This window comes from Trachurus japonicus, chromosome 16 (genome assembly GCF_045865225.1).
Source record: "Trachurus japonicus isolate A0001 chromosome 16, Traja_1.0".
NCBI classification, from domain to species: domain Eukaryota; kingdom Metazoa; phylum Chordata; class Actinopteri; order Carangiformes; family Carangidae; genus Trachurus; species Trachurus japonicus.
Window position 1 is genome coordinate 22,648,542 of NC_140922.1, and position 24,683 is coordinate 22,673,224.

The 24,683-nt window shown below is 43.1% G+C and overlaps 3 protein-coding genes across 4 annotated transcripts; 1 reads left to right on the forward strand and 2 right to left on the reverse strand.

Moving 5' to 3' along the window:
* Positions 1–1,338: 1,338 nt before the first annotated feature.
* On the reverse strand, positions 1,339–5,478 carry LOC146972409 (E3 ubiquitin-protein ligase rnf146-like). 2 transcript variants are annotated; one of them, XM_085802611.1, is made up of 3 exons: positions 5,336–5,478; positions 4,598–4,657; positions 1,339–4,257 (listed from the first exon to the last, which is right to left on the reverse strand). In XM_085802611.1, exon 3 carries the CDS (start codon positions 4,243–4,245, stop codon positions 3,088–3,090), a length of 1,158 nt encoding a protein of 385 aa, XP_085658737.1. In that variant the 5' UTR covers positions 4,246–4,257; positions 4,598–4,657; positions 5,336–5,478; the 3' UTR covers positions 1,339–3,087. The 2 variants fall into 2 exon arrangements, with proteins under 2 accessions (XP_085658737.1, XP_085658738.1); XM_085802612.1 differs by lacking the exon at positions 5,336–5,478 and adding an exon at positions 4,857–5,203.
* A 37-nt stretch (positions 5,479–5,515) lies between these two features.
* mdh2 (malate dehydrogenase 2, NAD (mitochondrial)) lies at positions 5,516–7,108 on the forward strand. Its single transcript, XM_085802613.1, has one exon. It carries the CDS (start codon positions 5,658–5,660, stop codon positions 6,669–6,671), a length of 1,014 nt encoding a protein of 337 aa, XP_085658739.1. The 5' UTR covers positions 5,516–5,657; the 3' UTR covers positions 6,672–7,108.
* A 770-nt stretch (positions 7,109–7,878) lies between these two features.
* rspo3 (R-spondin 3) lies at positions 7,879–23,446 on the reverse strand. The gene is made up of 6 exons (XM_085802614.1): positions 22,307–23,446; positions 17,080–17,274; positions 16,343–16,486; positions 16,043–16,189; positions 15,630–15,818; positions 7,879–8,954 (listed from the first exon to the last, which is right to left on the reverse strand). The coding sequence occupies exons 1-6, from the start codon at positions 22,404–22,406 to the stop codon at positions 8,728–8,730; spliced, it is 1,002 nt and encodes a 333-aa protein (XP_085658740.1). The 5' UTR covers positions 22,407–23,446; the 3' UTR covers positions 7,879–8,727.
* Positions 23,447–24,683: the final 1,237 nt, after the last annotated feature.

Consider the following 24,683-nt stretch of genomic DNA (forward strand, 5'->3'; position numbering starts at 1 on the left):
ACGTCTTTCCTTCTTACCTCATTTTCTAGGTTAGCTCAGCATTTCCTTCATGTTCCTTGTGCTTCACAGTGGCCTCGATCACCCCCACTCCTCTTATTTCTGATCTATTGAGAGATCCTCAGCTAAAGGTTAGAGCATTATTTGGATGATTTTCAATATCTGGCACAGTGTCTCTTCATCTCATTTGAAACATACACAGCCAAATGAAAAACACAAACTGAATGTTTTTAAACGTTTGGCACCAATTTGTGGCTGATATTTTCATTAGATAGTAAAAATGAGTTTGCTCAAACAGCATATGAGGCAATGAGAGAGTAGAAACACGTAGAGAGCTGAAAGGACAAGAACAGGGCAGGTCCCCGGAGGATGCCAGGCCTGTATCTCCTGTTCCCCTTCCAGAGGTCATGTTTCCTGGCCAGACACCCAGTTGGAGCGCTAATGGCTGCTGTTGTCAGAATACCAAACAGCTCCAAGGTGAATAAAGGGGGGGTTGAGAGTAATGTTGGCCTCATTATAATATACAGTATACAAACACTTGTTTATGTGACCTACAATTAGCAAACACTACAATGCCAACTGGAGATGTGGGTATCTTTCTTTGATGCACGTGTGTTGCTTTTTTACTTTGTCAGACAGGTTTTGTTGAGGTGGTTTCTTGATTCAACAGGTCTGGCAGTGTGGATAGTGAAATTGATGTCAGCTAAGCTTTAAAAAAAATAGGTTAGGTTTTAAATTAGGTCTATCACCTAACTCTATTTAACAAGGGGGGCAATTACTTTTTCACATAGGGCCAGGTAGGTTTGGATAACTTTTTTCCCTTAAAAAATTAAATAATCATTTACAAATTGCATTTAAATTTACTTGGGTTATCTTTGTCTAATATTAAAAAATAGTTTGACCATCTTAAAAATCTAAGTGCGACAAATATGCAAAAAAGTAAGAACTCAAGAAGGGGGCAAATACTTTTTCACAGCACTGTACTGTATATATTCAGGTTATTGACAGAACCAGAATGACTTTTTACCCAATTCCACAAGCTGTTTCTGTCCACGTGTCACCTGCTTAATCGAAGTCTTACTTTGGATGCTTTGTTGTGATATGATTTATGCTTCAGCCACTCAGCCAGAGGGGGAGAATGTGAGCTTTTTTTTCTCCCCCTGACAAAAAAAATTGCTACACTTGGCTGTGCAGAGAAAAACGTGTGAAATATTACTTACAATGGAGCCATTGATGGTCATTATGTAACCCTCAGAACAAATATATTTTTGAGTGAAAGCAAACTGACACACAAGAAGAGAGAAAAAAGTTACCCAAATATTCAGAGGCAAGCACAAAATGTCCTTTTAGGATGATGAAATGACACAATTTATTCTTAAATTACAAACCATGTAACAAAAAAAAGTTGCCAAGCAAAAACTGTTACACAAACTTTATTTTTCAGAATGGAAAGTCTAAAACTGAGCTGATGATGTAAACATGTAAGAAATATAAAAATAACATAACTTGGATGGCCAATAGCAGTAGTATGGTTTTGTTCTCCCACTGCTTCAGACATCATCATACATAAGAGGACTTACAACCATAAGAAAGGCAAAAACAAACACAAATTAAAAACATTTACTCAAACTGAAGCCAAACATATTAATTCTCAACATCCTGCCAACCAGTAGTGTTTAAATAACTCTCTCTTCAAACATGCACAAATCACAAAACTTTAGAAACACATCAATTGAGAATACTTTAGTCCGGGACGATAAGATTACTAATGAGGTCCAGATGCCTCAATGGCTTTAAAAGCAAAAACACTGATACTTCACATTGAAATGCCAATTATTCAAAGCTTGGAAAAGTTAAAATAAATTTGATATGCACTTCTATCATACGGACTTATTTAAGTTTTGAACTCTACAGATTTTAAGATTTCACAAGCTGCAGGTTAACTGAACTCAAAGTGAGGACAAACCCAAAGCAGGTAGCCAGATAATCCTGTGGGCTGCTGTGTTACATTACTATATCATAAAACATGAAGTGTGAAATTTAATGACCCACAAAGCTTAAGAGCATCAGTAACCCCGTCTGTTTCCTTTCTTCATCTGTGAAACAACCTTCAAACCACTGTCTCCTCAGAAATGACATACTTTGTTAACAGTTAAGTGTCAGAAGAACGTCAAAGGAAAGGCTCCACAATCAGTGAAATCTGGAGTAAGTTATTTTAGGTAGGGTGGAGGCTGGGGACATTTATCAAGGATTAAGTTCTTTCCAATAGTAGTCAGATGAGTTGAGCTCCAACAAGCCCATTTCTGAGTGCTATGTTAGCTGAGAGAGTTAAAATGTAGATGATACGAATGCAGCCATTCATGATAATGAAAATGACAGAGTTCCATTTCCAGGAGTAACATCCCCATTTATGCTTCTTTCACTGCACATCACAAATCTGTACGGGCCGCCCACAAAGCCCTCTGAGTATTAGATTGTGAATTTATACACAACAGTATCTTGGATTTTGCAAAAGCAGGTTGGCGAATCGCTTTAGCCTTTTAGCCTCCACTTTTCTGGAAGTTAAAAAAGAAAAGAAAGAGGCTCAATATGCCGATAAACAAATGGCTACAAGTGAGCTGAACAACCACAGTAAGTCTGTTACACCTACGTCCCATGATGTGCTAGATGGAGAATTATGAAATGAACATTTCATGGCTCAAAAACAACATGCTGTATTTATCTGTTTACCAAGCTGTACCTCACATCTCAGTGCGGGAACGCTCAGTGCTTGAACATGAAATCCACCATAATTTCTACAGGCTGGGGGGGAGAGACACAGGATAAGACTTACAAACAAATCACGCAGATACATCCAGATCACTGTGAGCCAAAACAAGGCAGAAAATTTATGACGGCGGCTAAAACCGAGCTGTTTACCTAAAAACATGGTCATGTTTGTTATCGAGTGTGTAATCGCTCCTGTACCAAGCATCCCACCCACATCATCCGACCTGTGACTGAGTGAGGGAAAACATAAAGTCAGGAATAAATTAATGGAATGGAACTTAGCCATATTATTGGTGACGTTGGTTGGTTTCAGTGATGACTTCACACTTCAGTCACTGTACACTGGCCGTCAGGCATTCTGGACCTTCCACTGCTACTGGATGAAGAGGGAGGAGAGGCGGACTCTGCACCAGGGGGGGCTCTGTCCTCTGGATTCAGTCTTTGCCTCCGTGGCCTATCCTCCCAGGGCTCCACGTGCTCTCCGTCTCCCCCCTCTTCTTCGTCCTCCTCTTCCTCGTCGTCACTCCAGTCTCCGGAGCCCGACTCGTCCACGGAGGTGTGAGGATCGGAGGACCTGGAGGGTGAAACCTCCTCCTCCTCGTCTTCTTCCTCCCCTTCCCCGGCCTCGGACCGCTCGTGTGAGGGCGTGGGCCTTGGGCTGATTTGCAGCTGGGAGAGAGCATCCTCCAGAGAGGGGCTAGTGCTGGTGCCAGGCTGACCACCGAGGGAGGTGGGAGGCCTGGCCGTGGGTGGAGGAGCTGTGACGGTGGAAGAGACCCCTGTAACTGGCTGCTGTACACCTGCTACTATGGTATCAGCCCCATCGGCAGAGTTCTCTCGACCTGCTGCCCCGATGGCTCCGGCAACACCCTCAGTGTCCAATCGCAGTCCTGCCACTCCCTTCTTGGGGATATCCAAAACGTCCCTCTTCATCTTGCGTCTGCGACCGTGCTCGTTGCGCCTGTACTGCACCATGTTCTCCAAGTCAGCTACATACAAAAAACCAGCGATCAGCATTTCAGCCGTTTTCTTGCCCTTGGAGAAAGCGTCCTCCAGCTCACGGCTGGTTCGCTCATCATACTGCCACCAGCCGTTACGGCCTTCGTAATACCAGGCGTGATCGCTTGCCGCGCCGCCCCGACCTCCTGCCGACGCTTTCAGCTCCTCGGGAGAGAGAAGTGTGGGCCTTTCCAGGAAGTCATCTGGTACTTCCTGTCTGCAAAGAGCACAGCGTTTGCTCTGCCAGGACGCTCCCTTCACACACAGGAAACAGAATACGTGATGGCACGGCAGTTGGACTGGGTGGACGCAGCTCTGCAGACAGATGGCACACTCCGGCACAGGCAGGGCTGGGGACGAGTTGCTGGAGCCGGAGCATGATGATTCTGCACTGCTCCCGCTTCCACCGCCGCTGTTGCTGCCTTTCTTGCTGGATGGAAGCGAGTTAACAGAGTGGTCAACCTCCCCACAACTAGCCATCCTTTGGAAGTACTGTGGAGAGTGGACAGTTGTAGATAATTATTATAATGGGCAAGCATGAATCTTTATATGTAGGTTTTCATTTTGACAAAGCACAACAAACTTAGAATATTCAAGAGCGTTATTATTACGCCTGTTGTGTTTACATTAAGTGGTGAAAAATTATTGTGAAAACACATCTTCTCTAATGAAAACTACATTTTTATTTTACTGCCTATGCCATGAAGACAAATACACACTAACACAAACTAAAACCGCTGAATTGCAAACAGCCACAACATTAAGTCAAACTAAAGAATTACAAATACTTAATGATATAAAATGGCTGAAAGATATGCAATTTGATACTTACTGGAAGTACCCTTAATGCTGATGTATCATTAGGAGAGCTGATGGACCTTCAAACTCGCCACTGCCAAAAGAAGAGAGCACTGTAAAATATTTGTTTACAGACTGGATAGAAAAACAATGCGAGATATCACTATAAATATGTATATATACACAAATAAAATATAAACACAACGTGACGACCAAACCGTTACAGTCATATGACAAATAATCTGCATTTAAATCCTGATTTTTTAAAAACGGATTAGCTACAAGTTACTTACTGTAATGTTAAGAGGTTACCTAAGTGTCACGAACAAAGGGCTGCTGTGTTAACTTGACAACAAGCTAACTGTTACAAGTTTGTGCTAACCCACCCAGCTGGCCTAATGACAGGGCTAGTAGTGATGGACACAGCGAGCTAACGACGTGATAATCAGACAAGACTGCTGGCAGCCTGTGACAACACTTGTTTTTCGATACGTAACAGCTACTCAAAATCAACGTGTTAGCTGTTAGCGTCACAAAAACAAAGCCATTTTTTGAGAAATAAAAACAGCACCGAGAGGTTTTTCCCACTGACAAAGCGACCACAACAATGAGACCTGTTGTAGCTAACGCTGGCTAAGCTGAGGGCAGCACTCTGACTCCAGCAAATAGACGGAGTTCAGTTCATATAACGGCGCTAGCATATTTTAGCACGGCAACATAAACAGGCTATTTCCTCCCCTTGCCCCCCGCAGACAAAGCATGCGTACCGTACCGTGAGAATATGCTGGTTTTATAGATAAAACTCGTGTGACGACGCCAATTTCCAATGCTAATTTACCGACTTCCAGTGTTAACTGGCTTTGTTTTCCTCGGGAATAGAGAAAAAAACCCTAAGATAAAGACGACGACGTAACATTACGCGATGACGCAATCGGACGTAACATCGCACGACCTTTATTTTCGACGCATGACAGTTCACCAGTCTTCCTGTTCGCTCGTGGTGGCTAGAGGACGTTCGTGTCAACGAGGAGAGGGGCTCTTCAGGTAGTTTCTATTTTCCACTCAAATAATCAAAAAGAAGTAACAGAAACAAGATGTTTTCCCGCGCCGTAAGACCCACCGTCAGCCTCGTCAGGAGCTTGTCCACCTCGTCTCAGAACAACGCGAAGGTGGCGGTGCTCGGAGCGTCGGGCGGCATAGGCCAGCCGCTATCACTGCTACTTAAGAATAGCCCCCTGGTGAGTCAACTCTCCCTCTATGATATCGCCCACACCCCCGGAGTGGCTGCAGACCTCAGCCACATCGAGACCCGGGCCCAGGTGACCGGCTACATGGGCGCCGACCAGCTGGATGCCGCTCTGAAGGGCTGCGAGGTCGTGGTTATTCCCGCCGGTGTGCCCAGAAAACCTGGCATGACCCGTGATGACCTCTTCAACACCAATGCCACCATTGTAGCCATCTTGGCCGATGCCTGCGCCCGCAACTGCCCCGAGGCTATGATCTGCATTATCGCCAACCCAGTCAACTCCACCATCCCTATTACATCAGAGGTCATGAAGAAGCATGGAGTGTACAACCCCAACAAAGTGTTTGGTGTCACAACCCTGGACATTGTCAGAGCAAACGCCTTCGTGGCGGATCTCAAAGGTCTTGACCCAGCTCGCGTCAATGTACCAGTCATTGGCGGTCACGCCGGCAAGACCATCATCCCCCTGATTTCTCAATGCACACCCAAAGTTGAGTTCCCCGCTGACCAGCTGTCTGCACTGACTGGCAGGATCCAGGAGGCCGGCACAGAGGTGGTGAAGGCCAAGGCAGGAGCTGGATCTGCAACCCTCTCCATGGCTTATGCCGGTGCCCGCTTCACATTCTCCGTCCTGGATGCCATGAATGGAAAGGAAGGTGTGGTGGAGTGCGCCTACGTCAGGTCTGAGGAAACAGAGTGCAAGTACTTCTCCACACCTCTGCTGCTGGGCAAGAATGGCATTGAGAAGAACCTTGGGCTTGGCAAGCTGTCGGCGTTCGAGGAGAAGCTGGTGGCCGATGCCATTGATGAGCTGAAGGGGTCAATCAAGAAGGGCGAGGATTTTGTGGCTAAGATGAAGTGAACAGGAGGCTCTAAGTTAGTTAAAAACAAACAGCTGTGATTGATAATTTGTTCTGTCTTAAAGGCATCTGGGTAAATGTCGACATCTGTCACAGTGTTTCCTCTTGTTTTTGTTTTAGCAGTACACAGTAGGATTGTCTTGATTCAGAAATTATGCTTTTGACCTTGGTCCCCATTCATTTGTATTGTTTCAAAATGGTTTGTATTGCACTTTTAATTTGTGTACATACATACAATACTGTAACTTATCTATATTTTGCAAATGTCAAATGTAAACAAAATTTGCTACATATTCATGTACAGTCTGTATTAGTGGGAACGTCTCTGCTGAATGAATGAGGAGGAAATGCTGTCATCATGCCTGTTGATGCAAGTAGATGTTACTGATGAGCAAAAATACTCACTCCACCAATAAACTACAGTCTAGCTTTAAAACATGATCCTTTTTTATTTTGTCTTTTTGTTACTCAAAAATAATCACTTGACTTGACAGCATATTACTGAAATGGTGGCAAAATGACCTGTGCTTTTGATGAAATAGATGTGACATGACTTGACTTGAAACTACACATGTGAAGTCTGTTGCATTGACAAATTTGAATGCTTTAGACATTGAAGGGTGTGAAACATATGAAAAATAACTAATTATACACTTGAATGAATTCAGATGAACTGTATCTTGCTGTAAAGTTTCATACTATTGATAATGCAGAAAAATGAAGGAGGTGTGGTACTGTCCCTTGTGCAAAAACAAAATTACAATTATGGACGAGGACTTCAATAACAGTAACTACAGGTTTCTTAATTCATTTAAACCTGATTTGAATGATTCACAATATGTGTTTAGCAACAAGCTATTGCTAGTGTTGGTATAGCTTATGTAATTGTTTACTGTCAGATGAAACACCACTGTAATTTACTGTTAACTTTATCAGTGCTTCTAAATTGTGAAAGACTATATTGTCTGAGACTTATGGCACTAAGAGATGGATTATCAGTAGTTAAGAAAGTTGTCCAGGTTTTATAGTATGTATCATCTTTCTGCTGCAACACTTTGTACCTAAATTAGGTAACCGTGACCTTTGAATCAGCAGTAAGTTGCTGCACCTTCTATTTCACCTTCAATTCATCCCAGGCAGTTTTAAGCCATATTCACGTTGGCTGGTGCGAGGAAGTGGTCAGATGAGAGAATGGATAACAGACACAGGTACAAACCCATTATAGTTTTATTGGACATACAGGTGCTTTTGATTCCTAGTCAAGGAGCTTTACTGAGAGCACAGATTCCATTTACACAAAAATAAAAACCAGTGGTAGATAAGAGTTATCACTTATCCGGATAAAACTAGCTTTTGCCCAACACATATAGAACATCTTAATGGTTTTCAGATTTTTACCTTACTCCTTTGATTCACAGCATGCAGGTTCTGCTACAGCTGCTGTTGGTTGTGATTATGAAAATGTCACAAGATGGCAAGAGCAAACTCACTTTTATTTTTTCTTTACAAATCTGCACCAAATAAAATAAAGAGATCTAAAGAACAGGAACAACAATAATAAACAATTGTTCTACATAATGTTGCAAAATCTACATTCAAAAACCAAGACGCGCAATGATGTACCAGGGCCCCATTAAATAACCATATCAACAAGCACATAGTGTAACGTCTTTGTCTCTCTGTTCATCTGTCTGCCAGTCCTCCACAGGCTCACAGACACTTCTCACGTTGTTCTTCAGTCCCAACAGCAGTCTCGGCAGTGTCTTCTGCACCTTTCAATAGAGACTATCTAGTGGTGGAAGTGAAGGAGTAGAGGCTACAGGGTAGAAAAAAACTTACTAGAAAGTCCAGAGTGGCCCAAGCCTTGTGGCTGAATGTGCCCCATCCCATTTGTGCACAAACAGTATTTTCAAATCATACAGGTAGCAGCAACACCCCTACAGAGAGGGGGCAAGGAGGGGGTGGGGGGGGCGAACAGTGGGGTTGAGGTGGCGGGAAGTTTGGAGGAGGAAAAAAAACGGGAGGATAACAGGATGAAGGTGGGGAAGCATCCGGACACTACTGTATGAGGCCGTCGTCAGGGGAGACTGGCTCTGTGTCGTGGCCTCGGCGGTGCCTGTGCTCTGTTTTGTTCCTGTTATCAGAGTCTTCGCGTTCACCTGGGTCTCTCTCCCTCTCTCGCTCCCTTTCCCTCCTCCTCTCCCGTCGCCCTTCTGGGTTCTCCTTATCTTTGCGGTTGTTGCGATTCCTCCTTTCTCTTCTGTCATTCTTCTTTCTGGGACCTCCTGCGGGAAGATAAAATAATTGTGTTACATCTGTACACAAATTATTATTTATTATTATATAATAATTACTTATTTGACTTTTGTAGCCTAAAATGCAATAATGCAGCATCAGAAAATATCCACAATACATGTGCACATGGCAAAAACCACTACAATCTTATCATACCCCTCTGCAGTGTTACTGGCTATTGCAATGCCCTGGGTTTGCCACTAGATGCCAGACTTTAATCACAGACAGCACAACTACATTGTCAGACTATCAGCTGTTGCAGCCCCTCTTCTAGTGATGAGCAGACCTTTGTCCAAAATAGAAAACCTTTAAATAAACCCCCAATTTATCTGTTCTTGCAACACCATCTCATAAACAAAACCAAGAGTTTTGGAATGCTGAAGGTTTATCTCTGCTCGAGCTACAGCTATTAATGATAATAACAAGATCCACCCCCAGGGAGGTTGGAGACAGGACCTGCAAGTGAAAGCAGAGGAGGCCCTTTCCTGTTGTTGTACTGCTGCTGTTCATGTGTGAGTGGAACAGAGCAGCACGGCCTGCTTGACTGCTTGGCTGGCCGGTCGGGGATTGTGAAACTGCTGAAGTAGGCAGTAGGCACAGACACAGGGAAAGAGAGAGAAAGAGATCTCTCTCTTTTTCTCCCCCCGTCCGCTTCATGTTTGCCCCCTCCATGCTCAGCCTCTCCCTATCTGTCTTTTTATTAAACAAGACAGGGCTCTGGTTGGACCCCCACATTCTGGGTCAGTGATACCAAGCCCTACCTGCCTGCTGTGCATTATCTTTTTCTAGAAATTACGAAAGACAAGTGGACATACAGTAAGTGAAGGTGTGGACATCATCATATCCATGTGGACAGTGAAAAGTGAGAAAAGTGTAATCAAAATCAAAGATAGTGAGGGTAGCTGGGGGTGCATGGATGGATGAATGGATGGATGGAGTAATCTGGTGCATTGACTCATTCGGGGTCTGCCCCCCGTCCTCTATAAACACAGGAAGTCCCCTTCGCTCTCATTGTTTTCACTGTCCTGACACCATAACTATTTACAAATTCAGTGGATTAGTCATACTGTAGCCCCCGAGCTTTTGTCGAGCCAGAGGAGAAACCTAATCCATGTGACTGTTTATCAAACCAACCTGCAATTGGTTAGTTGGAACAGTTTCCAATAGGTTTTTTTGTAAACTCTGTTTTGAATAATGTCATCAAGACTTTTGAGACTGGCAGTGAATGAGTAGTTGGCTTTTGGGACAAAAATATGAATATATGAATGGTAATTTGTGCTCATGGTAATAAAAAAAAAAGAAAAAAAAAGAAGGTATATGAACAAGAAAAAAATCTGCATTGCTCCAAATTTGAAGTGGAAACATTATTAACTTAACAGTGAAGAACAATATCCAAGGGGAACAATGAGATTTGTAAAGTATAGGCCAACATGATGAAGGGATGCATAAACACCTCACAAAAATATATCCAGTTTTCTTACAAAATAAGATTTCCAGCCAGTGATTTTGTTTTGAGGTTTTTAGGGACTCTTTTTAGGGAATCAATGAAAACATTTTTACTTTCAAGACGTGATAGGCTACTTATCAATTATAGTGTGTGATGTAATCACAGTTAATCTGTAGGCTACCTATTACTCCAATTCAATTGTTATTGTAAAGTTAACTAGCCTACTGCACTGTTTCAATTATTACATTGACTGTATTACAGTTATTCTAGAGGGGACTGTATCCCTAGAGAAACTGTCCAATGTTTTAGGAAATGTCACTTCCCACTTTATAGCTGGAGCAGTTAGCCTAGCTTAGCATAGTGAATGGAAGCAGGGGGAAACTGTTAGCCTTGTCAAAGACCAGCAAATTCTATCTGTAATACAATGTCTTGCTAAGTCTCACACGAGAGTCAAGTTGACGCGCTCAGTATGTTTACCATACATGATGTTTACAGGTAGAAACATCAATAGCCAGATTTACTCTTACTGCTACGAAAACGTCGTGCCCCCCGAACTTGATATTCCTTTGTTGATAAAACAAACGGGAGCTTCCGACTACCTGTAAAGAGCGCGTCAACTTGACTCTCGCGAGACTTTGCGAGACTTTGTATCACAGCTCCGTTTAAACATCCTCCTTTTTCTTGAAGTAGGCTAAACAAACCTCTCGGTGTATGTTGTCTGTGAAAAAAAGCAGTTGTGATGCGATGCGGGAACAGACCAGAACTACTGCACAACAGGAGCAATTAAAAAGAAAACCCTTTTAACTTAATTAATTAAGTAAAATGACGTGATAAACATAAACCGCGCCTTGCCGGGTTAGCATGCTAACGTTACTTTTAGTAACGTCAAAGACATTTCCACCACTGACGACACCTTTTGGGTAAAGGAAGAAGCTCTGACTGGTAAGTAAACAACTGTAAACTCTAAATGTGAATCTTCATAGAAATAGTAAACTAATGTATGGTAATGCAGTTGCAATTCACGTGCTAGCTGCCATAACTTTAACTTTATAATGCACGTCCTACTGAACTGTCTAGCAAGAGCATATGAAAACACAACACAGACAATTGCTGTAATGTAAGAGATAAACTATTAGGCCTATACATTTCAGATTATATGATGTGCAAAGTTATTTAGCCTACTGACAATACAGCATGCTCCATTTCAGATTTTGTCACTTTTATACACTCTAAAATGTTTGTTATGACCCATACAATAGACCTACAGCACAAAAATGCACTTTGCATATGTGCCAAATTACAAGTCTGGGTCAAATCATAGCATTGGTAACTTCTCTCAAGTTCTCCAAACAATTAGTGCAATATTCAGTAGCCTATAGAGTACATGATAAACATTTGTCATCACTACAGTACAAGTTAAGAACATTTCCTGTAATCTCTAGTTAATGAGGGGGAATGTATGCAGAAATGTGTTATCCTTTTCATCCAGTGTTATTCCCCTTAAACCCCTGCCTGCACACTGTAAACACAGCCACGAGTGCAGACCTGCTGAATTGTCTGTGGCTGTAATGTAACTTCTAGAAATCTGTTGCAGCACATTCACAAAGGGCAGGACTCAGTAAACTGTACTGAGCGCATACACAGAGGGGCTTTACTGAAAGGGACACTACAGGCTGTGTGTGTGTGTGTGTGTGTGTGTGTGTGTGTGCTGGCAGCGTGAGTGAGTGAGCATGTTTGTGAAAGAGTTTGTGCAGAGACAAAGAGAGCAGTAGAAGAGGTGAATAGCAATCCAGAGAGAGTATAAAATGACCCAAAGAACAAAGTGCGAGTGGGAAACAGACAGATCAAATGAGGGAGCAAAAAGGGGCACAGAGGGTAAGGGGAGGTGTGGTGTAGCCTATGTGTGTGTGTATGTGCGAGTATGTGGTTAGAGGCGCACTGTGTGTTTTATGATGGCACATCCTCCGTGGCAGGCGTTCTGTCGTCCGGGGAGCTTTTGGCGGGAGCCAGGCTGGGATTAAAGGCTATGGGCTGTCCCACAAGTGGAATGCCTGCCGCATGGCCGCCAGGATGTCATGGGGGTGGTGGGGGGCTCTGGGTGTGTGTGTGTTTGTGTGTGTGTAACAATCCCCCCCTCACTGACTGGTTGGTACTAGCTTGCTTAACTGTATGTTTCTCTGTGTGTAATAGGGCTGCGCAAGTGTCTGTATGTGGGGGGGGTTAAAGGGGGCTAAGGTTTGCAGAGGGCACATGGTCTATCCGGCTGCAGAGATAGCGAGGTCGATCGAAGGACAAATTAGCCAGCATTAACTTGAGAGAGATGGCGGCATGATGAGGATGTGCGTGTAAACATTCACAATCTCGAGCCATTGATAACAGAGGAGCAGAGCCGAGTTCTTCTGACTCTTAAGCCTGAATATGTCACCATGTTTCCTGCAGTCTTACAACTCTTCTAACATGATATCTGTAATCTAAAAAAACACTGTTTATGGGATTTAATCAGGACCCACTGGAAGTTGTGATTTGTTTAAGGTTCTGTAGCCTCGAGGCTGAGGAAGAGCTAGAGGCTTAAGCCATAATCTTAGAATAGTAGACATTTTGGGAAATAGCTAAGCTTATTTGCGTTCTTGCTGAGATTGAGATGAGAAGATAAACACCACTCTCATATCTGCACGTTAAATGTGTGGCCTGGGCCAGGAAAGATGCTTCGTTTAGCGTGAAGAGTGGACGCAGGGGAAACAAGCAAACAAGCAATCCTTGGTCTGGTTTTGTTTTGGTATAAATCCCAGTAAATCCCAAATTTAACTTTATTATGTTTGTGTCTGGATTAAACAAATGAGATATGTTAATAAATGACCTTTCGAGGTGTTGGCCGGCAGTTTGTTAACTTTAGGCAGCCTAGCAATCTCCACTTGCTTCTAGTCTGAGTGTTAAATTAAGCTAATATCATGACTAAAAGCCTCATATTACATATGGAAGTGGTACTGTCTGGACCGCTCATCTAATTCTCAGTAAGTAGTAAAAGAAACTGAGGTATTGATGTGAAGAAAATAAGTTATGAAAGAATATAAAATGTTCTAAATTAATGTTGCTAACAAGAGACACTCTTAAAGATTTGTACTAAAGAGTTTTCACGCTTCTACACAGTGAGAAAATTTAAAGATCTGAGCATGAGGTCATGGTTAGAGAGACAGAAGCTTCAAATGCGTTAGAAAGAGGTGCGGCCTCCACAGGTGTAATCACATGATGTTACAATTAAAATTTTGATTAGATTTTGGCTCAGGATGAGAGAGCATGTCTTGAAAGAATCGCAAAGAGAGAAAAATAAAGGGCAAACGTAAGGAACAGGGTTAGAAAGAGGATGAGATGAGCCAACACTTGATAGTATACTCATGTGGAGGAGTAGAGCGATGTAGCAAGGAGAAGGAAGAGGAGAGGAGAGGAGAGGCAGGAGAGAGGGGGAGAAGAAGCAAAACGGGAGGAAAGGAAGAAGGAGGAGGAGGAGGAGGAGGATGTATCAGTGTCTGAGGGCTGCTGGAGGATTACCGGGGGCTCTCTGAGGTCGGACCACTGACCCCCTAGCGTGTGCAGAACGTAAACATTGAGGAGAGGACGCACCGAGGCAGATAATTAGCTCTCATTCTCTGCGGATGCTGTTGGAGTGGGGGCAACTAGGTAATCACATGCGGGGGCGAAACTGATAAACGGGGTCTGTAGTGTTTTGGACTGTACATTACATTTCCTTCCTTTCCTTCCTTCTTTCTTTCTTTCTTTCTTTCTGGTTTCTTTCATTCTTTCTTTCTTCACTTCTTTACGTCTTTCTTCACCTTTTTCTTTGCTTCTCTTTTCCTCCTCCTATCCCATCTTGCTGTTACCCCCTTCCCCTCCCTCCCTCCCGGGCTCTGCCTAGATCAACAGAGCCGTCGACTCCACACTAAAGTCTCGGCCCCGACCCGACTGACTGGGAGCGCCAACAGGGAGCTTATATGGGGGTCTGTGTTTTCTTTGGTGTAATAGGGAGTGTGTGTGTGTGGCTGGGGGAATGGATCAGTAGAGAGATACAGATAGAAAGTGAGAGAGAAGGGGATCGCCAGGGTGCCAGAGGGCAAATTTCACAGTCTGCCCTACAAATCATGTCAACCCAGTTGATTCTCTTCACAAATTACCACCAGTACCAATGACTGTCAAGTTATTCTAGTGAGAATTAAGTGTGTGTGTGTGTGTGTGTGTTTGGTTTGGTGTACCTAAGTGAATGCAAGTGCGACATTGTGCATTTGTCTGACTTGGAGAGGGTGTTTCTGTATCAGGATATGTGTGCATGTGTTGTTTTGCATGTGTGTGTGTGTGTGTATAAGTGTGTGTATTGGCAGCTGTGGGGATAAACCAATACTGATCCCCTGGTCGCCGCGTGCCTCCCAGAGGGAGGATGTTGATGTTGAGCTGGCTGTTTCTGCTGCATCACACACACACACAGACACACACATGCAAAGAAACACACACACACACACACATACACAAACGCACACACACGGAGTGTTTGTTCTGTAAGTGTGAGGCCCCAGGGGGCTGGATCTCAGCCTCCTACCCTGTCTGCGATCTGTCATTTAACACTACAAAACCCGGACTAAAAAACAACCAGCCGTAGCCGCCAACCACCTCCGTAACCACACACATGCACTACACATATAACACAAAGTGATCGTAAATGCTCAGCAGCATCAGGTTTTTTAAAGAGACAAGCCCGTCTGAAAGCAGTTTTCACTCTATTCATTAGAAATGATCACGCTATTCTCTGTTTACTAGAGGCAGAGAAAGTGGTTTTAGTGTTTAAAAATCTAAAGAGGTCTCATGGGAAAACACACAACATACCCATTGCAACATCGCACATGTGTCTTCCCCCCACTGTCCTCACTCTGACCACAATGACAATCCTCTGAGTAAACAGTCGTAGTCCTGAGCGGAAGAAAGTCTAGCTCTGATTGTACAAGCCGAAAGCACCATGGTCTGGAATTTATAGAGTAGATTTGGCCATGTGTCATACATCCAGTGTTGGCAGTGAGTGTAATGACTACAATAGACAGTGTGCAGTATGTCTCATTTTGAAAACTCGTCTTTTTTTTTTTACATTTTAGGTTCAGCTGCTGGATCAGAGGGATCTGACGTACAGGAATACTGTAAGTCTAGTCTACCACAGTTATGTCCATATTTTTTAATTTACCTGGGCATTTCCTCCTTTTGACCTGGCAGTCTTTCTTCTCTGGAACCATCTCAGGGCAGGGGTTACCGAAGGGTGATGGGTACTTGAGGATCTGCCGTACGCGCGTCTCCTTGCCATGCCTGAAGCCACAGGTTCTACCGGACCGAGAACAGGGGCTCCACTCGCCCCACTCACCCACTTCGCAGTGCACTGCCCGGGAGGAAATGGAGAAAGACAAGTGAGGGTAGGAAACGTTGTTTTAATCATTTTATGTGATTGAATGTGGTTGCTCCTTTTTTTTTTATACAAGCTTATTTGCCATCTGTAGCCACATAAAGGGGCCAAAAACTTGGCATGGGCTCTGACCATCGGGACAGGCATCTTTGGCAGTTTTTTTTCTTTTTCTGACACATCCACACACACATTGGACTGACCTTGTGGTGTGCACTCCATGAGTTTGTCATTGGGCTCGTACTCCTCTGGACACACACGGTGGCACCTACCACTGAGCTGATACAGGCCTGGCCGGCACTGTGTACAAGTCTCACTGTTCGCACATGACTCACACTCTACAGGGCACCCTGCAAAGACAAAAACACAGTCATTACGTCTGTGTCTATACTGGTCATATTTAACACAAAAGCATGTTTTATGGAGCAGTTACGCTCCAACACAAGTGAGAATTGTTTGGTTAGTTATACATGGGTAACGTGGGAATGTCATTGAGAACTCACTGGGAACACACTCCCTCTGTGTGTCACTGCGGACCAGGCCCTCGGGGCAGTTCTCCTGGCACTTGCCCAGGTGAAGGTAAAACCCTGCTCGGCAGCGCGTGCAGAAGTTTTTGTTGAAGCAGGAGTCGCACTCCAACCTGCACTCTGACAGAAAAACACAGACCCAACACCAGCGTTTATTTAAACTGTACAAGTTATCCTGTGTGTTATGCGTGTTAAATATACAGGGCGTCAGTGTGTGTGTGTGTGTGTGTTCATGTACACATGTCTGACTAGGAATATAGGCCACGGCAAAGCAGATTGATGTCTTGCGTGGTGGCTGCTGGTGATATATGATTTTTAGGAAAGCAGTACCTGATTTGATTTAATGTCACCAAAGAGAAAACATACTCAACAGACCTACTACTGTCAAGTTTTTCAATTATTTAAAGATTTACATATGTGTATATCATGCCATATTTCACAAGCAGGTATTAGACCTTTGCGTATATAGGGGACAGACAGTTTGACAATGTCCTGAGGCCGAGCTTATGCTTGTCATGTTAAAGTAAAACACAATGTTAAGAGGCCACATTTAACTCAAGACAAGTTTGAGATCCTTGGCTGTACGTTTTTGCTATGATAGAGGATTAGGCTGTGTCTAATGCCCATCCACTCAGAGGACAGTTAATTACACAGAAGGCTGGCCACTAATACCGCCATTCATTTCAGACAGGAGAACGTGCTATAGGGCTTACTCGTGCAGGTGTTTCTTTCTGGGGAGCGTGTGCCGTAAAAGCCTGGAGGACAGGAAGTCATGCACACCCCGATCTGCTTCATCCCAATCCTCTCCAAATGCATGAAGAAGCGCGGCTTGCAGGACAGGCAGCCATTGTAGTCAGAGCAGGTCAGACAGCCACCCTGCTGGCACCCCGAGCTCACACCAGAGATCTCTGTTAAAAGGAACAGGACAATGTCATCTGTAGTGTTCATGTAATGAGTAAGATATTAAGACAAAGATTACTTTTTGGGGCAGTTTAGGAGATATGGTCTGTGGCGTCCCCAGTGGTGGGCTGGTGCCATACCGCTGGTCACGCCCTCCTGATAATTGATAATAAAATGGGAGATATCATAACATTTGGTAAGCCACAATGCCCCACATTGCTGCTGACCTGCTTGTAGGTATTATACTAGTAATACCAGCCTCCATCTTACTAAAAGCTCCAAGCAGGAATTCATCTTACTGTTGGTGCCAGGGATGGACTCAGTGACCTTCTGGCAGGCTTTCTTTAAAACAGTAATTCATTCAGCACTAAAACATGTTTGGAAGGAAATATATATCAAATGTTCTCAAACTGTTTTTCAGTTGGGAAACCAAATGTAGAAAACTATTTGAAGTTCTACACAATAAGACACCAAGTGGTAAAATTCAAAACCTTGTTGGGTTTAACCAAATCCAACTTTTTTCTTGCTTTCCATCTCAACAACCTTGTTTTCTTGTATCAAGGCTCTAAAACTGTCATTTTTGTGGAAAAACAGCCCATTTTCCTGCAGTCACTTGAAAAAAATACTATGCGCTTTCAAAATACGGTTCTTTTGGCCTTTATAATGAAGGCTTCATACACATCCAGCAATCAAAACCTGACTTAAAGCTTCTGTGCCATATGACATCCTGAATACAGTTGCAATTGTTGTGTTAAGTTCAATTGATTTTTCATTCTACAGTGTTCGACACAAAACAGAACCAGATTCAACTTGATCCAGAAGGTTCAATTCAGGTTTATATATTTCAAACTGTATAGTTTTAGTGCAGCTGTAGGGTCCAACTGCCTTGCGACACTACCGTACAAGCTACATGCTTAGCTATACAGTAATATATCCATCTATACATAAATCCCTCAGTCATAACACTTCCCACAGGTTGAACTTCTAGAGTAGAATAGCGTCCCTTAAAAAGACCACAATGCTTTTCAGTGATGCAACTATCAAAAACTTAATATTTTTATCTGTCATGTTTAGCTTAAAATTTTGATATTTGGAAAGTTTACTCCCAGTTTATTCACATGTTTTACAATAAAGGGGGTTTATTATTTCACTTGCATTAGTCTTTTATTACAGTAGGCTATAGGCTATTATTAATCACCCACTGTCTCAGCATCAGCATCAGAGAGTAATGGTGCAGTGCTAATGACAGTAATTTATACCATGTTTACAACTCTATTTATGTACATAAGTACTACAGTGTTTAGATTATGGTGATCTATTTTACAGTATGGTTTTCATCTCCCACTCTTCATTCATTTGTTGGATGATTCACCAGACTGTAACTTCCAAGAAGAGAAGCCCTGGGTTATAGCTTTGAATCATTTTAATTGTATGTTGACAGCCTTGTAATAGACGTTTTTAAAGTCTCCTAAGTAACAGCAAGTGTATTTCAACATGATAGTCTGTGTTTAGGCATCATGATTGAAAACACGTAGATAAATGGAGTGCTATCAACGTATTGCAGACATATCAAAAAATTCAAAGCTTATAAAACTCAAGACCGTAACTCATACAGATCCAACTGCATCAAAGAGGAAGAAATAAATTTGTATTGTAATCGCATGCATGCCACTTTCCTGGAAATCCTTGTATATCATGACCTTTTTTACACTCAGTGGAAAAAAACATTAACAAAGAGGGTTTGGGTGGTTAGGTGCATGTTCTGAAAACCGCCAAATACACACGGCATACTGTTGTGTGGTTCAGATGATGTTTTTAGCCTCTGGTCCTGATGTTACAATTCACTCTTCATGAGGGACTGGGCTCAACTCGCTCCTCTCGTATGCTTTAGTTAAATTCAGACAATAACTGTCTACTTATTTTCCCATACCAGGAATGATGCCTATGCCATGGACTCAATATGTAGTCAATAATTATGATCCATATTTATCATTCTTGTACTGTAGTTGGTACTCCATTCCCAAAGGCATTGTTTGGAAACTGCTGCAGCCGATGGCAGGCAAATCAAAAGCAACCTCTATAAGCACCTAAGGAATTGATTTTCCTCTCCAGTCTTGGCATCTCATGCCAATGGCTCAAACTGGCGCTCTTTCTTCTCCTCTATGTTCGGAGTTTAGCTGTCAGTTTACCATAGATCATGGATACTTTGTTTGAAATATCTCGACAATCTTTGCAACTGCTGTCCGTTTGCCCACGTGTGTTCCTGCCAAGCTTGCCCTGATTCACAGAAGTCTTAAGACGCAGGAATTTGGCCTTGCCCTCGCACTCACACCGACAAAACCGCAGTTGGACAGCGGTGTATTGCGCAACATACCAACAAAGTAACATGTGAAATAAACACATTCACATGCAGGCACACAAAAACACAGATGGTTCACGGACAAAATAGAATTGGGCAACAAAACCAAAACAAAAAAACAAGAAAAAAACAACAACATTTTGCCAAAAGTGTTAAAGTGCCTCTTCATGAATCCATTGTGTGACTCGTGTGATTTCCCTGCCCACACAATACGCATATTCTATGTTTAACCTTAAATTAACAGCTAAATCCAACCACTCGCGTCTTCCAAGTATCATGTCGTCTTTAGCTTTATACAATGTGTACGTAAATGCCACTGTGATGATCCAGGCCTTCATTTTTGGATGCATCGTCACAGACAGGAAGCCCAGCACTCGGGTTCTGTCTCTGCATTGTAATTTTGGCCTGTTAACTGAATGGTCATTGACTCCCGACTCACTCTTACCCCCTTCTTTCCCTCTCTAGTCTGCACTCATTTACCCCTTCACCAACTAATCCCTCCATCCTCCCTGACATCTGAGGAAGCGTTAGATATCTGCCTCATTGGAGGAAGTTTGGGTTCCTATAAGCACTTGCCAATTACGGTAGTTGGCACTGAGTCAGTCGATAAGGCAGATCACTCATCTCTGTAGAACGTGAACTTAACCTTCGACTTCCTTAAACAGCCATCATATAAGCTGTTGTGCCGCCTTGTCATCTGTCAAGCTGAATCACACAATTTATATTTAAAGTGATGCTAACCAAAAAAATCTGCACCAATTATGAGTGTACGACCCATGCGCTTTCCTCTCTTAGGGGGGAAATAAACATAATAGAGAGAATTTGTGTCCCTTGATGTGGTGTATATTACATTTTATACAACTTCTAACATGCATTGTTGCAGCACAAACACATAATGATAGCAACTCATTACAACAGATTGCTACATTTCATTATCTGTCACCGTCAGGGTTGTCATCCAATGTATTTATATTATATTGTTTTTGCTGAACATCAAAAAGACTGGTGATCTGTAGCTAACCTAAGCTGCCAAAAGTAAAGGAAACCGCAGACCGCCTTAACACTACACAAAAACACACAGTTCACCCCCCTGATGCTGCAGTTTTTTAAACATCCACTGTGGTGGTTGTGAGGGAAAAAGAGTGGCGACAAACTTTCACAGTCCAGAGAGTACAACTCTGTGAATTAGATGCAAAGAGAATGAGACATAAAGAGGAGTTTCAGCCCCAGGTGGCAGAGATAAAAACACCACTCCAGAGGTCTATCATTGTATATCACAGCCATGCTGCATGGAATATTCCAGCTACACCTAACTAATGGACTTAGTCACACTGCACATCTGGAGACCCTTGATGATAAAGTGGGCGTAGGAAGAATAGAAAAATATACTTTATTTATACTTATTTCATAGAGTCATGGAAAATAACTGGTCATAGCTCAAGAAATGAGACACAATGTTGGAGCGCAGTGAGATATATGGGAGATGAAATATATCCAGACTTCAAGTGTTTTCTGCATGCACATCTATTGCGTTTTGGGTTGATCCTACTGTCAAATTTACATTTACTCGGAATAAGGACCAGTAATAAGAACAGGATGCGACACAGTTTCAAATTATGATTCAAAGTCTGACTGGCATAGTGAGTAGGCTACACGGGGAGTCTGGCACTGTGTCATCGAGGAAAGTTTTTCCCTATGAATTACAAAATGTTGGAGTGTGAGGAAATAAACGGAGCATGGCAGCTTACATCACCAAATATGGAAACTGAAGCTGTGAATATCCACTTGAACGCTGATCGGCCCTGATGCCCGCCAGCAGCAGCAGCCGCTCCGCCTGAAGTCTGCCGCTGTGGCCGCTAGAGAGCGACGAGAAGCTGCAGCAGCAGCAGCAGCAGCAGCAGCAGCAGACGGAGCGCAGAGAGCAGCGAGCAGAGAGCAGCGGCCGCGGGCTTCAGGTGTCAGGGAACGGACCAATCAATTAGACCAATTAGGCTTCAAAGGAAACATGGTCGGACTAATAACCGTGGAACTAATTACACTTGGTGGAGGTATCTCTAAACGTGGCGTAGATTTTGGAGCGCTGGAATCGTCCAAAATCTATATGTAAAAAAAACCTCCTTATTTTGTAACAAAAATTAATTAATCCGTACACATCATAATATCTATGTAGATAATCAAAAGTGTGGAAGTTTGTACTAATATCTATTATATTAATTAGTCCTTTTCTAGTCAGGGGAATCACTGGGCCGACTGTTAAAAGGGGGTTATGCGATCAGAGAGATAAAACACATCACCTGTAATATTTTCTTCTTTTTTTTTTTTTTTTTTTAGTTTTCTCTTCACACACCCAAAGCGATGGAACACGCAGTTCTCCCAATGTCCCCAACCTAGCGCTCATAGTGACCTACAAATCTACCAGTTTACTATAAATAGTGCGTCTGACTGTAATTTTGAGATGTAGAAATATTGGAGGATGCAGAATAAAGGCGGCTTGGAGACCTTTCACATTTTGTTACTTAACGGATGTCTTAGTAAAAAAGGTTAATAAGTGTCAAAATAAAGGATATTAACCCTGTCAAAATAAAGGATATTAAATCAAACATAGACAGACAGTGCCGGATGTGTCCGAAACACCTGGCAGCATCGGTGCCGTATATATATATACTTTACACTTTACTCACGTTTATGTTGCCGGTGCCTGGAGCTGCTGTGCTGCTGACAACCAGTGTAATCCATGCAGTGCAAGATGATCAAAACAAAGGAGATCAGTTGTAATTGCATAGTAGCCCAGAGATGAGACTCGTAAAGCCAATGTCAATGTTCACTAACACTTATTGGATAAGATTCCGTTTTTTTCTTTCCCCCCAGACGGAGGCAGGAGGTGGTGGAGGGTAGATAATCCCTAGACACAGCAGGACCCCCAGCTATGTGGTGATATGTGGTGATGGTAGTGCACGGTGGCCCAATGATGCCTGGGCCGTTGAGACTGTAACATCTTGGAGAGGCTCTTCATATGTGCCAAGAAAGCCACCAGGGAGCCGAGTCAGGGATGCGTTATGATCCGTGCCGTGATAAAGAAGAGCATTCCCTCCGAGAGACAAACAAACAAAACAACAAACGCACCAAAAAGCTCGATTTTCATCCGTCGTGGCGCGCAGGAGGAGAGCAGAGTCACACATCAGTGTTGATCACAAAGATGAGCAGAATTACTGATTATACGACTGACATGCTTGGGGAAAAAGTTTGAGATGTATATCCATCTGTAGAGCTCCAATCGGACCCTTCTCCTCCTCCTCCTCCCCCTCCTCCTCCTCCCTCCTCTATCCGAGTTTCTGAGTGCGGATGCGCCGCGTGCGTCCCGGTGTGGGGATACCTTCACTGCGCCAGGCGCGCGGAGGCTCCGGGTTTCATCTCAGCATCTCAGCTCAACAGCGCAACAAGAAAACAAGCCGCCACAGAGAGAGGAGCAAGACCCGAATAACTATAGATACAAACCCCTATCTGAAGTCTAAGCTGAAATGTTTCACAGTTCTTTTGGCTGTCAAACGTACACCTCCTCTCTCTCTCTCTCTCTCTCTCTCTCTCTCTCTCTCTCTCTCTCTCTCTCAGCTGAAACCAAAGTGAACCTCCGCAGTTTCAGCGCTTTTCTGCTTTGCGTGCGGGACCCATTCACTCCCCTCCTGCCGGCCCGCTGATGACTTCAGCCCTCTGCTGTGTCTCTGTCTCTCTCTCTCTCTCCCCCTATGAGCTCCAAAGTTTATTTAGAGGGCAAACCCCCCGCGTCAGAGAGAGAGAGAGAGAGACAGAGCGAGAGAGAGAGACTGAAGTTATTTCAGTGAGGGTTTAGAGGTGTGTACTGTTGCATCCATGCGCTGCTAAACCGGATCTGAATGTAGCAACTACCGATGTGACTAACCCAGACAAATTTACCTGTGACCAGTCAACCTCTCACTGGTAAACTGAAGCAGATTGTGACCCCATGGTCAAACTGACATTGCATCTTTTATTCTGACAAAATAACAATAAACTAATAACCAATATATTGGTACAAAACGATATGATTTAGTCCCAGTGGCGAGATTACATCAAAGCTGACAGCAGATGTCAGTCAAGATGTTGTTTTGTCCCATTAGATCATTTTTCTTTGACTCCTTTCCTCCTTAATGTCTGTGTAAGAGAGAGGGAGATGGTTGTTGTCAAGGTCAGTCCTTCTTCTTACTGAGATTATATTCTGTCGTCTAATAATCACTCAAATGCTTGGATCAGGATCAGATGGATCAGAATCTATCTCAACACATCTCTCCAGATTTACATCAATAAGTAAATCATATCAGTAAAGAATTTTGTATTTTGAATAATGCTGTCCTACGGCGAGTCTACATATTTCTTTTCAGTTGTACCATCCAAGATGGATCTGTAAAAAATGCACCTAAAGCTTTACAGATGTTTACAGATGTAATATGCTGCAGGGGCACAGAGGTAGGAGAGAGTTTGATCACTTCTGTTCCTGTCCAGTCATCTGCTTTTTTTCTTTAATTGATTTTTTGAATGCAGTTGACTGTTTTATAGTAGAAAGAGAAAACATTCAAATCTACATCAGTTGAACCAGCAGCATCTCATCTCATTACCTCTAGAGGGAGTTAGTTCCATAAAAGCTTGAGGCACATTGTCACGACGACAGAGGCATGGATATTAGTACGTTTGGGTAAACTGTGGGACTTGACCTTTTCCTGTCGAGTTCAAATGTTACTTTACAATACAGAGAAAAAATCAGGTGAAAATAGCCACTAAAACCTAAAATACATCTTCAGCTTTATGTTTTCCCTTAATAAATAATAATAGCTTGTCCATTTTTTGTCACCACAGCCTCAGCCAGGAAAAGTTTTGTTGATAAATACTCCTAAATGTATAGAGGCTTTATCTGTTTGGTTTGGTGAATTGTGGCCTCTGGGGATCAGAGCAGAGCTGTGTAAAGGGAGGCCGAGGCCTCATTTGTCTAACTCGCATGTTGATGTTTAGTGAGAACAGTATGCACGAGTCCAGTGCTTCTCCTCACTG